The sequence below is a fragment of the Rhamphochromis longiceps genome, linkage group LG14 (genome assembly GCF_057381845.1).
Source record: "Rhamphochromis longiceps isolate RC_006_pf linkage group LG14, R_longiceps_female_GT1.1, whole genome shotgun sequence".
In the NCBI taxonomy this organism is placed as follows: Eukaryota; Metazoa; Chordata; class Actinopteri; order Cichliformes; family Cichlidae; genus Rhamphochromis; species Rhamphochromis longiceps.
The window spans coordinates 26,579,152-26,596,971 of record NC_140570.1 but is presented as its reverse complement, the minus strand read 5'-3'; the positions used below and the strand labels follow the sequence as shown (position 1 = coordinate 26,596,971).

General features: G+C 41.5%; 1 protein-coding gene across 1 annotated transcript; it reads right to left on the bottom strand.

The window, feature by feature from the left end:
* Window positions 1-4,983: 4,983 nt before the first annotated feature.
* Window positions 4,984-8,405, bottom strand: p2ry1 (purinergic receptor P2Y1). The gene is made up of 2 exons (XM_085380903.1): window positions 8,130-8,405; window positions 4,984-7,888 (listed from the first exon to the last, which is right to left on the bottom strand). Exon 2 carries the CDS (start codon window positions 7,857-7,859, stop codon window positions 6,798-6,800), a length of 1,062 nt encoding a protein of 353 aa, XP_085237029.1. The 5' UTR covers window positions 7,860-7,888; window positions 8,130-8,405; the 3' UTR covers window positions 4,984-6,797.
* Between the last annotated feature and the right edge of the window lie 9,415 nt (window positions 8,406-17,820).

Sequence of the window (17,820 nt, the reverse complement as noted above, 5' to 3'; positions counted from 1 at the left end):
AACATGCGCACAAGCCACTTGCTGTGGTGACCCTTTGTGACAAGGGAGCTGCTGAAAGTAGCCTTTTTAGGTGATGTAAGGCTTTATTTATTTATTTATTTATTTATTTATTTTAGGTAAAATACTGTACAGAAAAAAATAAATTAAAGTCATGACCTTAGGATATGAACTCGTGGCAAAAGCCCTGAACGTCAATGCCCTGACCCAAGCTTTAGGGTGAAATTTTAAGAGACTCCTAAGTCTTCCGCCAACTTAACAAACAAATAACCATTTGTGGTCATCTTGCAAGAGTCACCATAATATGATGGATGCTCTTAGAAGCCATGTGATGGCCAAGACATGACTCGTCAGCTTCTGAATATTTTCTACTTCTAAATAAAAACAATTCTGAATAAATTCAGGAAGCTCCTAATTTCCATTATTCACCTGCTCTGTATAGTACTGTGAATTGAGTTCACAGGAGTGTACATATGCAAAACACATGAAGCAGATAAACAGGTTGTAAAACCAAAAGCCAGAGTTATTTTTAGGCTAATTTAGACTCAGAGAATTCCACATCAAGCATTTTCGACACTGTCCAAAGAAAGAAAATCCAATAAACAGGTACAACTAACAAAACTGTGGTGACAAATACAAAGGAAGTAAGACACATGGACAACTAAAAAAGGAAAAGACTGAGTATAATTACAAAGATAACTAAGTGTGGGAAAGACTCGGGTAAAATTAAGGTCAGAGAAAGGAAGGGAGGAAAGGGATATAAAATAAAACAGGAAGTACAGTGCTGGCATGTACACGAATTCAAACACACAGTCTTCATGTGATTCACACATCAGGAAACACAGAAGATAAAGAGATAGGGAAACATCAGAAAAGAACCAGAAACAAATTATGGAGCACAGCAAAGTAAAGGGTGTAAATTAGAGCATATCAATGACTTGCTCTAAAATCCAGTTTTTCCATACACAGAAGCTTTTTTCCATTTCTGCTAATACACACACTAGCCCACTGTAAATATGGAAGTGTAAATGTAATCTGCTGGAACATAAACTTTGATTTTGAGAGATTTATCATCCATCCTTCAGCAGGGCAATGAGCAGACTGATAGGCTGCCAGCTAATAAAAGCATTAGACTCTCAGTAGAGTGCATAGCTCAACATCCTTTAGAGGAGTTTCACAACTTACGGACAAGCTGCAGGCAAAAGGAAGCCAGTTTTATATTCTTCCTTTATTACAGCAGGCCGTAGCTGTAGCTAAGTTAGCTGTAACTCTTAATTTTATTCCTTTTTTTTTCTTTTACATGTGAATGTTCAGTGATTCCATTAAAAGTAGCTATTGCTGAAGGCTTTGCTATCTTTTTCACGTTATAAAAAGCTCTTGGCTTTCTATAATTCATAGTAATTTCAGGGTGTATTTGGGAAAACACATCCTATCTTTCAAGAAAAGGGCACCAGACATTAAACAACAGACAAATGCTGTGAATGGAAGACCAGAGCAGCAGAACATGCACGAGCCTCTTCGGTTATTAATCTAATATGTTATTAAGCAAGCCTTTGTTTCTTCTGTTTGTAGCCCTCCCCTGCCTCATCCTTAAGTAATATCCTGTATGTATACTGTTATATGGAGTTAATAAAGTGCCTTCAGGTACCCTTTTCTATCTTGTGTTTCTTGCCTGTTTTTCTCCTTATGTTTTTATGTCTCCACAACACATTTTGTATCTCCTCAGTTCTCACCTTCTTGTTCTAACACCTTACCTTATCTTTTCTCGTCCCTATATTCCCAAGCAGTAGAAGCCCTTTAATTTAACCTCAGTTCATTTTGCAAGGATACTTCCTATCTCATAACTCTTATCAGACAGTCCAGCCTTTCTCTGCACTGTCTGACAGCGCTATCATCACCCAGCGCTACTAGGCCCTCAGCAAAACTGCATCTTTTGATATCGGTTAAAAGGGAGCTGACTTTCCTTCTTAGGGTTTCTCTTATTTGGGGATAAACTGCTTGATGGGCAAATTTTTACCCCACTGTACAGAATCAAAGGCGCGGGTTTGTGGATGTTAGCCAGTGAGACAATCGTTCAAGCTGAATGATGACGATGCCAAGAAGCGGCAGAAAATCAACAAGAAGCGAGACAAGAGTGGCTGCAGAGATATTGATCATAAACCTTATGACAGCAAAAATATGACAGCCCTTCCTCTGCCTCACACACCCCCTCACACACTTGCTGCTCCAGCCTGATCTAATTTTTCCACATCTTATATGCAATAACACACTTCTATGAATGGTACTGGCTGCAGTCCAAGCCATACGCATTTGTGGTAAGTGTTTAGAAAAACACTGAGCTACCACAGAGTATAAAATTCTGAAAGTCCCCATTCATTGCTGTGCATATTCCATATGCTTATTCCAATATGCTCACTTCAGCTGCATTTCTCCACCTATTCCAGGAGGAGATAGGCTGAGATCTGACAGGGAGAGAGAAAGAGAGAAGGACAGCACCCAGCAGCTGGAAACACAACACTATGTCACGTAACAATCATATTATGCGATAATTACTGGTGCATTCTTATCTAAGCGGCAGTTTAATCTTTCAGCCATGTATGGAGGAGCAAATTTTTCCAATATTTTATGCACTGTTGGCTGGTTTAATTTGCTGGATAATTTTACATACTCCATATCAGTCTGTAATTTTAGCATCCAAAAGATAGCTGTGGACTTTTGGTACTTAATGTAGTTGGTTTATTTCACTGTTTACAAATGCTTATAATATGTGGACTGTAACACAGCTTATTTCTCTAGCTGACTTTCCCAGGTAAAAAAAACAACAAAAAACAACAACAAAAAAACATGGATCCATGATGCAAACCTCCTGTTCTGCCGCATCCCAAACGCGCTCTATTGGACCAAGAATTTTCAGATGATTTGAGCTTCGTGACATAGTGTGTTATCATTCTGGAAGCAGCCATTAGAAGATGGGTACATTGTGATGAGAAAGGAATAGTCATAGTCAGCCACAACACTCAAGTAAGCTTTGGGGCGAGGTGAATGATGATAAACTCGTACTGAGGGGTCCAAAGAGAGCTAACAAAATATCCCTCACACTATTACACCCACTCCAGCAGCTGAACCACTGATACAAAGCAGGATGGATCCATGCTTTCATATTGTTTGTGCCACATTGTCACTTTACCATTTAACGGTGCAGTACCAGGCAATGTTTTTCCCAACCTTCTGTTGACTAATTTTAGTGATCTTGTGTAAATTGTAGCTTCAATTTCATGTTGTTTCGAGGGACTCTTCTTCATTGTACCAAGTGCTTACTTGCCTTCCTTATCAGCACAAAACAGTCAGGCCATTGTCTTCTGACCTCTGACATCAACAAGGCCTTTTCACCCAGAGAACGGGATATTTTCGGATCATTCTGTGGAAATCATGGCACTATCACTCTGCCTGACGTACAAGTAAACACTTATACCTGTAATACTTCTAATCTTTTTTCAACAGTAGCAAAGCAAGTTCAGGTTGATACCCGACCTCCAAAGTGTCATCTTAGTTGGGATATCATAAATACACACACGCATTGGCAAAAGGCATGCTGGTTTGCATTTGGGCATGCAACAACAGCTTCAGTCCTTTCACAGGTATGCTGATTGCCAATGAGGTGTGAACTTTCCCTACCTGTCCAGCAGTGTTTTGTCTGGTGTTAGAGTGAGGGTTCTTCTTTCTCAAGCACGCTGCTGGCTCATATGGGTGTGGTTAATGGGAAATTTTCCATGAATTGTTTTCTTTTCTTTTTGTTTGTTTGAAGTCTAGGATAATATCCAAAATGTGTCAACGCAGTCTGACTTTACCAAATAAGTGCAATAAATTTTACCACTGTTCTGCTGTGTGGTAGGTCGATGACTGATAGGAGCAAGTAAACACATGTTAATATCAAAGCACATCAGTATCAGCACTGCAGCGCTGTAACCAAGAGTCACATAACGAAATGTTTTTATAACATATTTACTTGGCTGCAGGAGCAGGAAAACGCATAACTGGTTGCATGACTTTTCTTGCAACTGCTCCATGTTCTGCACAAACAAACAGTTTCATGCTTGTAAAAAGCACTTGAAGCTTTCCAGAGCACTTAAATCGTCCCAGAAGTGCAGTGTTTTCTATAAGGTTTTGTGCACGTGTCTTGTAATATGTTACTATTCAATATCATGAGGCTTTTTTAGAGTTCACTGATAACACAGAAAAAATTGGAAACTTATGTAAACAGAAGTTCATATTGCCTTGTGGTTATTACAGCACTGTCACATGACGTGAATGCAGCCACTACAATTTGTAACCTAACCACAGCCTTCTCCTGATTGTTTGTATCACAGGACCACACACTGACATTTTGATTGCATTTGTTGTTTTGCGGTTAGGGATAGTTTTTGGCTAAAGCGGACAGTGCCCCCTGTGATGGATATGGATCCTGTGCCAGGTCCCACTGTAAATCTGTGGAACAAAGTTGTGTGTTTTTGTTTGGCTGTCTTGACTGTGATTACTCTGTGGGCCCTGTACCACCAACAGGGTTCTCTAGAAAAACAAACACAAATTTTCTTTCTCCGCAACTCCCATTACTCTTTACACTTGATTCTTCCTTCTGTTGTCCTCCGTCTTCCCAACAATTATTCAACTAACATTCTGCCTCAGGGTAGTAAAGTAAAGAAAAGGTTATTTTTTTTCTGATTCTAAATTCAGAAACAAGAGAGGAAGATGTTGGAGAAAAAAGGTGAAAGGTGGCTAAGATGGGAGGGAAGAAGCACTGGCAAGCATCCCAACTGTTTGCAAGTCAAGATTTGACGCCCATGCGCAAAAGCACTGATGTTGGCAAGATATCCTGCTTTGGCTGAATTTAACCTTCTTTCCATGTGCATGCAAACAGTAGCTGCTTTTGAAAATTAAAACACCACTACCTAACAAACCAAAATAAAGGCAACAACAGCCACTCACTGGAATAAGGTCTTCATTGCCTTCAGGCTGTCTCATACAGACACACGCACAAACAGCGAATACATACACACACACATTTGCAAAGGCCAGATATGCAGTTTGCACCTCAAAGCCAGGAAATCAAAAGCCGTTTGTATTCACGGGCGCTGTGTGGAGGAAGAGGGTTGGTTGCTTTCCTGTGCCCGCAACACTGCACCGCCGCCGGGTCCTGGCGACAGCTTCACACCCCTGTCTGCTTCAATGGGTCTGTGGCATTGTGACGGACACAAAGGAAGTCTTAGGATAAGCCAGGAGGAAAAGGTGCCACTCTTTATTCCTGACTCGTCCCCTCATTTCCTCCTAGCTGTGCTAAAAGAGAAAGTCAAGAGCAGTGATGAAAACAAGGGGGAGCAGCGAGAACAGAGCTCTGCACGAATGTCTCCAAAACAAGTGGCGTTTGTTCTCTCACACCTCTGCGAACATTTAAGCGAGGGTGCATGCAGCTGGTACAAACATGGTGAAATTATACAAGTGCTTATAAATTGTCGACTGTAAATACAAAGATGTACTGACACAGATATGTGTGGCCCCGTATCTCCTGTATAACTAATTTACTTCCTTCCTTGACACTTATAAATGACCACATTACAGATTTACAAAGGAAGTACAGACAGCAAACATTTACACAGAACAGGGTAAAATATATACCGATAATTTCTCCAGAATGTTTACAACAGGTACACAACAGAAGTGATTATCTGCCAAAACTCGGACACAGTGCACCAGTTACTTTGAGGTATCTCATACAAAAAAATCTTCAATATGCGGATTGAGTCACGAAGCAGGTTATAAAGTATGTGCGTTTATGCGTTTAGATCATTTAAAAGCTGATAGTCTTTATTTTGTAATATACACTCGAGTACTCAGAACCTGTTCTGGTGATTCAGTCTGATGATACTGATAATGGATTTTGATAGTAGGCTCATGTATGAAGATCTGCACTAAAGATAGCGACAGTTAAAAACACAAAACTAATCTGGAACATCACAATATTCTGCATAGTCCACCTAAGAGAAACAAAGATATTATTTTTAGTATCATATACACAAAATACTGTCATTATTTTAGTAGGTAAAAGGAGTGAAAGCTTGCGGTAACAGAGCCGTTGGAGACCTTCACCTCAGAGCTGTCAGAATGAAAAAGTAGTTGACCACATTTCACACCCCTTCAGTAATGGATGTAGAAAGAAAGGAGGAGGGATAGATAGCCCTCTAAAGGGAGAGGTCTCAATTGTAGTGCATTACAATGTCTGTATGGCACATCCATGCAGCAATCTCAGGTTCAGTGCATTTAGTTTTTTCCTCTAAAGGAAAAAAAACATCATCCCATGTCCACTTCCGTAGGCACAAGCTCTTAGGTGTTCAATAGCTATTGATTATTAAACATCAGCTTGTGAATAGAAAATGTGCTTCTAAGTCCTATTTTTACTGAACAAATAAATGAACAGGTTTTTAGTGCCTGTAGGAAAACCTATTTCCCAGAGCCTGGTTCATCACAATGATTACTAATGATAAGAAAGAAGAGTGATTGCTCTACCATTTAAAGTACAATACAAGTACAGGACGATACAGTACAGTAGCTTATCAATATCAACAGGCTGCAAGCAAGCGATATTTATCACAGGGTTAAAATGACTATTTATCCTAGTTTTATAAACTGTTGTCCAATGAATTCTACATACAGTGTTCAGGCCACACACACTGCATTTATTTCTGCCAAGTCCAAAATGTTTTCTAAAGCTAAAAGAGATCCACAACCTGGTACACACAGGTATCTCGTTACAGCCTCCGGCCCCCATTCTCCACATACTCAGTTAGGCTGTTAAGCGCTGCTTCATCACTCTTTGATTGAAGGACATTCTCTCCTTTCCTCGAAGTCTTTTTAGTGGCCCGTGACAGCTTCCTCCTGAAGGTGTCTCCAGCCAGGAAGTACAGAATAGGATCCACACAGCTATTGAGGCTGGCCAGACCCCGCGTCACCTGATAGGTGGCATAGACGCGGTTATTAAACTCACACATGTCAGGGGTTTGGAAGTACAGCCTGGCCCTCATGTTGAGGTTCTTCATCACATGGAAAGGCAGGTAGGAGACGGCAAAGACTGCAAGCACTATGATAACTAGGTGAATGGATTTCTGCCGCAGAGGCGCATTGTTCATCTCATTGCAGATTAATGCTTTGACAATCATGCCATAGCAGCAAAAAATGACAATAAATGGGATGCAGAACCCAAACACCGTCAAAGTCATACTGTAGATGAAATACCCCGGCAACTCGTCCACTGTGGTGGTGTCGTAACAAGTGGTTGCGTTACGCTTTAAGCCAGTCCGGGAATAGTAAAGGATGGGGGACATGCTGATAACAACCAAAACCCACACCAGTGCACTGGTAATAACTGCATTTTTCTTCTTCAGTCGACCCAGAGACTTGAGCGGGTGCACCACCCCAGTGTACCTGTGAACACTGATGCAGGTCAGAAACAGAATACTCCCATAAAGATTCACATGGAATATAAAGCGCTGCAGTCGGCACAGAACGTCCCCGAATATCCAGTCTGTTTTGTTGAAGTAGTAGAAGATGAGGAAAGGCAGTGAGAGGACGTAGCAAAAGTCAGCTAATGCCAGGTTGAACATGTAGACAGAGATGCTGCTCCAGGGTCTCATATGGCAAACAAACATCCAAATGGCCAAGCTGTTGCCCACCAGTCCAGTAATGAAAACTAGGATGTAAACAGTGGGCAGGTAATAGAACTGGAAACCTGTCTTGGTGAGGGAACATCCTCTTGTGTGGTTATGAAGCTCTGTCACATTCATTAGAGAGGTCAAGTTCAAGTCTGTGGTCATGGTGTCAGGGGCAGTGGAACGTCCTTTCACTGCATGAAAGCAAAAGACACATGAGTAAATATTTAGTATCAGTTGAACTAATCTGTTTTTCACACGCTATAGGCTGGCTGCTTTGTTTAAAGATGACCTACGCCTGAATTCAAAAAGCAGTTGTGCGCACACTTGGCATTCAATCGCTTAATTTAGCAGAATTCCTACAGTCCGACAACCACTTGTGACTGAACACACACGGAGCGAGCGGGGGAGTGACAGGCACATTACGGCACTCACCGTTGAGGCTGAGTTGTATTCCACATTCCTGAAGCCTTCACAGTTGGACAGATTTCAGTCAACACGCTGACGGGGCGTCACGAGCTGTCAGGTATTCCTTCCGTCTCCTTCCAGTAATGGAAATTGATTAAAAGTTGCGATTTCCTTCGGGCTGGCGCTGATACACTTTAAGGGAGTGGAAAATCTGCTGTCTGTTCGTCACGCGGGACGACGATTTCCCACAACAGCGGCAGTGGGACGCAACTGAGACAGCTGCAGGCTCTGGCATGAAGAGCAGAAAACAGGATCCGTAAAGAGAAAGGAGGCTCTTTACGCGCGAGAGGGGAGGTGCGCACACACAAAACCACCGCACGGTTCCCAAACGCATTTTCTGCTGCTCCCGCCTCCTCCTTAATCCGAAAGGCGTGCGACAATTCATTCTAAAGAAACATGCCTATAAATAATCGCCTTTGTTCACCTTTGTTAACAATTGATTGTTATGCTAGTTAAACTCACTTGCTTACAGTTGGAGTCCGTTTCAGTTGACGTCCCTGCTGTTAAAATATAACCTACGCAGATCTTAGATTTTATTTAGCTGTAGATTCGTCTAAGTCTAGACTCACAAAGCAAAAAGTTCCCTAAATAACAACACTGTTTTTCAATTTGACATCTAGTGGGAAATGTTAACTATAAGAAGATAAATCAAGGTGATTATCTATTCAAAATATTCCGAAAGTTATTATTGCTCGGCGGTAATAGAAGAAAAACAAATACTATTTAAGTGGGAAGTGGGCAGATTCCTCATTTACTATAGTGATTTGTCATATTTATGGGTTTGTCTTTGCAGCTCTTATTTTGCACGTTCCTGCACCATTACTGTCAAAGCTTAGACAAAATAAAGGCACAAAAAAATCTAATGTGTTTCGTATACATGGAGATCGATGATCAGTTCGTGTCTCCTGAAAAGCTGAGACAGACAGCTGGATGTGTGCAACATTGCCAAGGACAAACCAGACACTGGCAGAGACATGGAGAGGCTGGTGGAGAATAGTGAAGGCTGTGCAATGACGGAGCCAAAGGTTAAGTTAATTTAGCTGCGATGCCAAACATCTTAAAAATGGTGGAAAATGCAGCGAGCCAAGATTCAAACAATAATCTAATGGATGGTATTAATAAGACAGACAATAAATGGCCACCATTAACTTGGACGAAGATCTATCAGTGGATAAAAGATAAGGTAAAGTTCACCCCCCCCCCCCAAAAAAAAACCCCAAATAAATAAAGAAATAAATTAATAAAATAAATAATAATAATAATACATTAATACACAATTACATATATTGAACTTAACAAAAATGCAAAAATGGACAAAAACAAATGGCAAAACTCCATCAAGGCAGCTCACTCCATGGGCAGTATTTACTTTCAGTATTGCATTTTGTATATATTCATTTTGTTTACTTTGTTGTTTTTAAAAATACTTTAATAAGTTTGTAGTTCTGTGAAATTACAGATTACCTTAACAGGAATAGGTAATGGAGGCTTGACAAGACTTTCTTTAAAGATATTTTGGGGTCAGGTTTAAAAAAGGCAAATGTGAATTGTAAAAGTGAGATCAGAGGTCAAAAGGAACATTACATTTTAATAAAATCTATAATATGGATAAATATATAGAGAGAGGGAGGGGCTCAGAGTAGAGCCGCCGCTGCTCCACATCGAAAGGAGCCAGCTGAGGTGGTTCGGGCATCTGACAAGGATGCCTCCTGGACGCCTCCTGGGTGAGGTGTTCCGGGCATCTCCCACTGGGAGGAGGCCCCGGGGCAGACCCAGGACACGCTGGAGAGATTATATCTCTCGGCTGGCCTGGGAACGCCTTGGTGTTCCCCCGGATAAGCTGGAGGAGGTGGCTGGGGAGAGGGAGGTCTGGGCTTCTCTGCTTAGGCTGCTGCCCCCGCGACCCGGCCCCGGATAAAGTGGATGAAGATGGATGGATGTACAGGGAGTGCAGAATTATTAGGCAAATGAGTATTTTGTCCACATCATCCTCTTCATGCATGTTGTCTTACTCCAAGCTGTATAGTCTTGAAAGCCTACTACCAATTAACTCATTCACTGCAATTGACGTCTATAGCCGTCAATTGCAGTGAATGAGTCAATGGGTTTAACTCATTCACTGCCAATGGCTGGCAGTGAATGAGTTAAGCATATTAGGTGATGTGCATCTCTGTAATGAGAAGGGGTGTGGTCTAATGACATCAACACCCTATATCAGGTGTGCATAATTATTAGGCAACGTCCTTTCCTTTGGCAAAATGGGTCAAAAGAAGGACTTGACAGGCTCAGAAAAGTCAAAAATAGTGAGATATCTTGCAGAGGGATGCAGCAGTCTCAAAATTGCAAAGCTTCTGAAGCGTGATCATCGAACAATCAAGCGTTTCATTTAAAATAGTCAACAGGGTCGCAAGAAGCGTGTGGAAAAACCAAGGCGCAAAATAACTGCCCATGAACTGAGAAAAGTCAAGCGTGCAGCTGCCAAGATGCCACTTGCCACCAGTTTGGCCATATTTCAGAGCTGCAACATCACTGGAGTGCCCAAAAGCACAAGGTGTGCAATACTCAGAGACATGGCCAAGGTAAGAAAGGCTGAAAGACGACCACCACTGAACAAGACACACAAGCTGAAACGTCAAGACTGGGCCAAGAAATATCTCAAGACTGGTTTTTCTAAGGTTTTATGAAGAACATAAAACAATATGAAACATACACTCCCACCTCATAATTATAGGAGTATCAGTGGGTGTACAAAAAGAAAAAAGAAAGGGTCCAATCTAATAATACGAGTAGCAAACCCTGGAGTACAAGATAACAGTTCCTGAGTGTACAAGAGATATGTGGAGAGTTTCAAAGCCCACACCCCCACACAGACACAGAAAAAACAAAACACACAAACCAAGAAAAACCAAAACAAAAAAAAAACACAAATAAAACACAAACATAATGAGTGGTCAGCTTAGTTGTAGAGATAAGTCAATTCTGTAAGAGAAAAGAAATATGTATAAAGTAGGTAAGTAAGCCATCATAAGGCGCAGGCACAATAGAGTCCATATACTTAAACTTAAACATCTTACTTAAACATAAGATAAAATAAAATCTAATAAAGTCTAAGCTGGCTAATTGGGAGCGTTGCGAGACCGCAAAGTCTGAACATGGTCAAAAAAGGGTTGCCAGGTCTTAAAAAATTTGGCCATAGACCCACGCAGGGTGAATTTAATCTTTTCGAGTTTGCTAAAATGCAAAGCGTCTCTGATCCAGATTTCCCAGGATGGGGGAGAAGGGGACTTCCAACATAACAATATTCTGCGTCTTGCCAATAAGGTGAGAAATGCTACCAGATCCGCTTGGGGCGTCGGCAAGGCAACTGTATCAGGAAGAACCCCAAACAAAACAGTTAAGGGCACAGGTTGGAGAGTTAGCTGGATGATCTTTGATAAAGTCAGAAAAATATTAATCCAGTATTGTTTGAGGGATGGACATGACCAAAACATATGTAATAGAGAGGCAGGTGTTTGATGACAACGGTCGCAATCAGGGCTAAGGTTGGGGTATATTTGAGCTAGTCTGGCTTTAGTCCATTGTACACGGTGCAAAATCTTACATTGAATCAGCCCGTGTTTGGCACATAATGAGGAACCATGGACCCGGTAAAGAATTTTATCCCAAGAGTCATCCTGAATCACACACCCCAAATCCTTTGACAATAGAGTTATTATAAGAACCTGCACTCGGAGGCTGCTTTTGGGCATAAATCAGGGCTGGTAAAGAGGATGAGGCACAAGAAGAAGTCTCCAAACTCAGCCAGGCCGGGGCATTATTCATGCCTTCCCCCTGTAGCCAGTACCTGAGAATACGAATATTACATGCCCAATAATAGAACATAAGGTTTAGTAAAGCCATCCCCCCCATCTTTTTCGGTCTTTGAAGATATATCTTGCGTATTCTAGGGTTTTTTTTGTTCCAAATGAACCCAGACAGAATCTTGTCTAATTTAACAAAAAAGGAAATTGGGATAAATACAGGGACACACTGAAAAAGAAAAGAAAATCTGGGGAGGATATTCATTTTAATTGTATTTATGCGCCTGCTACAGACAGATGGAGTAGAGACCATCTGTCCAAATCCTGCCTAACTTTCTCCACAAGTGGGTCGAAATTAAGCTTGATAAGAGCATGAAATTGACTTGTAATTTTAACCCCTAAATATGTGAAGTTGTCCGATACAACTCGAAAAGGCAGTGCTGTGCACTGATATTTCTGTGCAGCAGCATTCAGGGGGAACAGTTCACTCTTAGCGAGATTCAGCTTATAGCCAGAAATAAGGCTAAACTGTTCAAGTATTGAGAGCACCAAAGGAAATGAGGATGCTGGTTCTGAGATATAAAGAAGCAAATCATCTGCGTATAAGGAGACCCTTTGTTCTATACCATTTCTAGTAACCCCGGTGATACCTGGGTTTGATCTCAGCGATATGGCCAGGGGCTCAATTGCAATTGCAAAGAGCAACGGCAACAGCCCTGCCTAGTCCCCCTAAACAGAGGAAAAAAGTCAGAACATGTGCCATTTGTTTTGACAGCAGCAAGCGGGGAAGTATAAAGAAGTTTCAACCAGGAGATGATTATTTTACCAAAGCCGAATTTATCCAAAACATAAAAAAGGTATCCCCACTCAACCCTGTCAAAAGTCTTCTCAGCATCTAAACTGATCCCAAACTCAGGGCTGTTGGAGTCTGAGGGATTGTAAAGAACATTAAACAAACGTCTAAGGTTAGAGAAGGCATATCTCCCTTTAATAAAGCCTGTTTGATCCGGGTTAATTACAGATGGCAAGACTGCTTCCACACGCATCGCTAAAAGTTTAGCAAGGATTTTATAGTCCACATTTAACAAAGAAATGGGACGGTATGAGCCACATTGTAATGGATCCTTATCCTTTTTTAAGATCAAGGATATAGATGCCTGCAGTAGAGAGGGTGGGAGGGATCCAACTTCCAGTGAATGCTTATACATATTTATCATGAGCGGGGCCAGTTTAGGCATAAATTTACGATAGAACTCAACAGGAAACCCGTCCTGTCCGGGACACTTAGAACACTGCAATTTGCTGGTAGCTTGCAGGATCTCTTCTACAGTTACTGGTCCCTCCAGCTGAAGGCTGTGTGTCTGATCAATTGATGGGAGCTTAAGATGATTGAAAAATGAGTCCAAAGCCTCAGTGCTAAATGCACACTCAGACGCATAGAGAGATGAATAAAAGTCTCGAAATTGGTCATTAATTATTTTAGGATCCGTAGAAACACCGCTTGATGTCTGAATCCGAGGAATGGAATGTGCAGCTGCTGCACTACGAAGCTGATGGGAGAGCAGTTTACTGGCCTTATCCCCATACTCATACTGGGAGTACTGACACTTCAACAACATCTCTTCAGCCCGAGCAGAGGACAGGTGATCAAACTCAGTCTGCAAAGACAGCCTGTCATTATAGACCTCTGGTGCCGGGCAGACAGCATACAACTCATCTAATTGCGATATGCGTATTATGAGCTCGGACAACTTTGCTTTCCTTTGATTTGCCTCAAAACCAGCATAAGATATAATATGTCCCCTGATAAAAGCCTTAAACGTTTCCCACAAAATGGAGGGTGATATTCCGGGTGTAATGTTTGTCTCTATAAATAAGTCTATCTTGGAATTCACAAATGTGGTGAACTTATCGTCTGACAGCAAGCGTGTATTCAAACGCCATGGAGCTGGTGGAGAACTTTGGCCCACTGCCAAATCTAGAGTCAACGGAGCATGATCTGAAATGACAATAGCACTATGAGAGCAAGAGCGAATCTGTGAAGTAAGTCGACTGTCCAGTAGAAAGTAATCAATACGAGTGTATGTATGATGAACAGGGGAGAAAAAGGTGTACTCTCTACGTGTGGGGTTGAGAAAACGCCAGGTATCAATAACAGAAAATTCTTTAAGGAACATATTAATAATTTTGGAAGAGTTGGATTGCCTACCAGGCTTATTTGAGGATCGATCCAGCGGCCCGAGCCAACAATTAAAATCGCCACCAAGAACCAAATAGTGGGAAGACAAGTCAGGAATTTTAGTGAAAAAAGTACTAAAAAAATTTGGATCGTTCCAATTGGGAGCATAGACATTGGCAAAAATGAATTTAGTGTTCAAAATACTACCACTCACAATAATGAATCTACCATTCTGGTCCGCTATAACATTAGAAGAAACAAATGGCACTGATTTCTGTATTAAAATAGCAACACCACGAACTTTGGATTTAAATGTAGAGAGTTGGCCCACCCACCCCTTACGAAGTCTAAAATGATCTGAAATTTTTAGGTATGTTTCTTGTAAAAATACAACCTGGGCGCCCAAAAATTGCAAATGATGGAGGACCTTGCTCCTTTTAATAGGTTGGTTCAGACCTTTACAATTCCAGCTACAGAACTTAAATGAGTGACCTGCTTGTTGATTATTAATATTTAATTGCGATACCATGTTAGAACATAGGTTGAAAAAACCAAAGCTGACCGATGAAAAACACAGAAAAAACAAAGTCAGTGTACAGAACAGTACAACATAAAAAACAAAGAGCACCCAAACTTCCCCCTAAATGCTGAAGCATCTTCCCTCACAAGCTGCGCGCACCCCCACCAAACACACCCCTGAGCACTTCCTCCCAACCATTCGAAGTCCCAGTTGAGTTTGAGCTCCTTGCATTACAAGGCAGAGACAAATCAAGGATTGTATGAAAATGTATTAGAACAAGACACATCCTATAAATCAAGCTCACCTCTAATAAACATAGATATGTTATTTTAAAAAAATTTTCACAGAAATTAACCAAGATGGACATATTAGCCCATGGGCTAAGACACTTATGTGCCCTGAGAGGCAGGGCCCCCCAGGATCTTATTGGCAAAGTCCGTGGCAGATGCAGGATCAGTAAACTTACGTACAACTCCATCTGGAAGTGTCACCCTCAGATAGAACAGGCCGAACTTGATCCCAGGACAAGAGTGCAGAAGGCGCTTGACACCAGTAAACTGTGAACGTTTTTTAGCCACTGCAGGTGTGAAGTCTGGAAAGATGGAGATCCTTCTGCCCTGGTAAAGTAGAGGAGAGTTTGCCCCTGCAAGACGTAGCAGCTGTTCCTTGACATGGAAGTAGTGGACTCTAATGAGGAGTGGGCGAGGAGGCGCTCCCTCTCTGGGCTTTGGTCCAAGGGACCTGTGAACCCGATCTAACAAAGGTGCTTCATTCAGTTTCAGAAGATCTTGCAGGAGATGGGAAATAAACTCCCTAGGGTTAGAAGTCTCCAAACCCTCGGGGATGCCAATAAGGCAAATATTATTACGCCTTGATCTTCCTTCTAGATCCTCACATTTATCTTGCAGTTGTCTGACCTCCTCCGTTAGGACACTTACAGCAGATTGAAGAGAAGTCAGGTCGTCACTGCAGGTTGTAGCTGAAAGCTCCAAATCTTTAATGGTAGTCCCTTGTGCATTAACGGTGGCCTGTAGGGTGGTTATAGCAGCTTTAAACTCAGCCTTCACAGATGATATTTCTGACCGCAGTGTATGGGTAACCGTATCAATCTTGCATTCAAGCTTGTCGCAGATGTCCCGTTTCAGAACCTCCAATGCTCTGGTAAATGTGACTTCGCCGAGCGGTGCGCCCGCACCCTGCTCGTAGCTGCTCTCTGTGATAGCCGCGTCACGTTGAGATTCGCGACCCAGCTCCGGGCTCTGTGAACCACCTGCGCCGGCCTGACCCCGTTTTCGACGTTGCTCCCTCTTATCTGCCATTGTGCAGAAAAAGAATAAAGAGCAAATGGTGAGACTTTTAGTGAGAGAACTTGATTGTCCGGACGCAGCCGCTACGGTCACCACAGCCAACCAGGAAAGAAACTCCTGCGGCCTTTCCCAGAAGTTGTCAAAAGTAGGTTTCCCGACCTCAGAGAGTGAAAAAGTGAAAATAAATAAACAAGCGGGTGCTCAACGGCAAAAAGGGTTATTTAGAGCCCACAGGGCTGATATAGAAAGTGCGGATGCGTCTTAAAACAATATTTTTGTCACTGCTTTGCAGAGCCCCGGGAGACACGTCTTCACACCGTAGTGTCTAACAGCGCCCCCAATATGTTTCATATTGTTTTATGTTCTTCAAAAAGAAAACGGCATATAGTTCAATTTGTCTTTTGTAAAAATGGATGCAGAAACTTTAATAAAAATATCTGAGGAAAGGTTTTATGGACTGATGAAATGAGAGTGAGTCTTGATGGGCCAGATGGATGGGCCTGTGGCTGGATTGGTAAAGGGCAGAGAGCTCCAGTCCGACTCAGATGCCAGCAAGGTGGAGGTGGAGTACTGGTTTGGGCTGGTATCATCAAAGATGAGCTTGTGGGGCCTTTTCGGGTTGAGGATGGAGTCAAGCTCAACTCCCAGTCCTACTGCCAGTTTCTGGAAGACACCTTCTTCAAGCAGTGGTACAGGAAGAAGTCTGCATCCTTCAAGAAAAACATGATTTTCATGCAGGACAATGCTCCATCACACGCGTCCAAGTACTCCACAGCGTGGCTGGCAAGAAAGGGTATAAAAGAAGAACAACTAATGACATGGCCTCCTTGTTCACCTGATCTGAACCCCATTGAGAACCTGTGGTCCATCATCAAATGTGAGATTTACAAGGAGGGAAAACAGTACACCTCTCTGAACAGTGTCTGGGAGGCTGTGGTTGCTGCTGCACGCAATGTTGATGGTGAACAGATCAAAACACTGACAGAATCCATGGATGGCAGGCTTTTGAGTGTCCTTGCAAAGAAAGGTGGCTATATTGGTCGCTGATTTGTTTTTGTTTTGTTTTTGAATGTCAGAAATGTATATTTGTGAATGTGGAGATGTTATATTGGTTTCACTGGTAAAAATAAATAATTGAAATGGGTATATATTTGTTTTTTGTTAAGTTACCTAATAATTATGCACAGTAATAGTCACCTGCACACACAGATATCCCCCTAAAATAGCTAAAACTAAAAACAAACTAAAAACTACTTCCAAAAACATTCGGCTTTGATATTAATGAGTTTTTTGGGTTCATTGAGAACATGGTTGTTATTCAATAATAAAATTATTCCTCAAAAATACAACTTGCCTAATAATTCTGCACTCCCTATATATATATAGAGAGAATAGATGTTTAGAATCCACATTTACCAGCATAATTTCCTAAATGCTGCCAATACAAACAAAAGCAGTAGAATTTAAAGCATAGTTTCAAAGATAAGACTTTTTGTGAAAGTTTGACCTTATTTGACCTTGAAGAGGTGATATCAGTATAATTCCATATATGCCTATATGTTGTCAATATAAATAATTACAGTAAGAAACCATTTTAAATGGTTCTATATAGCATAATTGTCACTTTGACCTTGAATTCAATCTGTTGGCTTTGGAGGAGAGGTCAGAGGTCAACTGTGACATGATATTTTAAATCTTTACATGGTACTTTTTATCCTGACAATACACACAACACTTCAGATCAGGATCATAGCTTCTACGTTGTGCGGCTTTTTGTCAATTTTGACCAATAAATCATTTAGTTGACATTGAAGATTTTGGTGGATGTAAGACACATTTTAATGGATCGTTA

Bases quoted from the DNA above. Each gene is read 5' to 3' on its own strand.
- p2ry1 (XM_085380903.1), bottom strand. From the start codon at position 7,859: ATGACCACAGACTTGAACTTGACCTCTCTAATGAATGTGACAGAGCTT.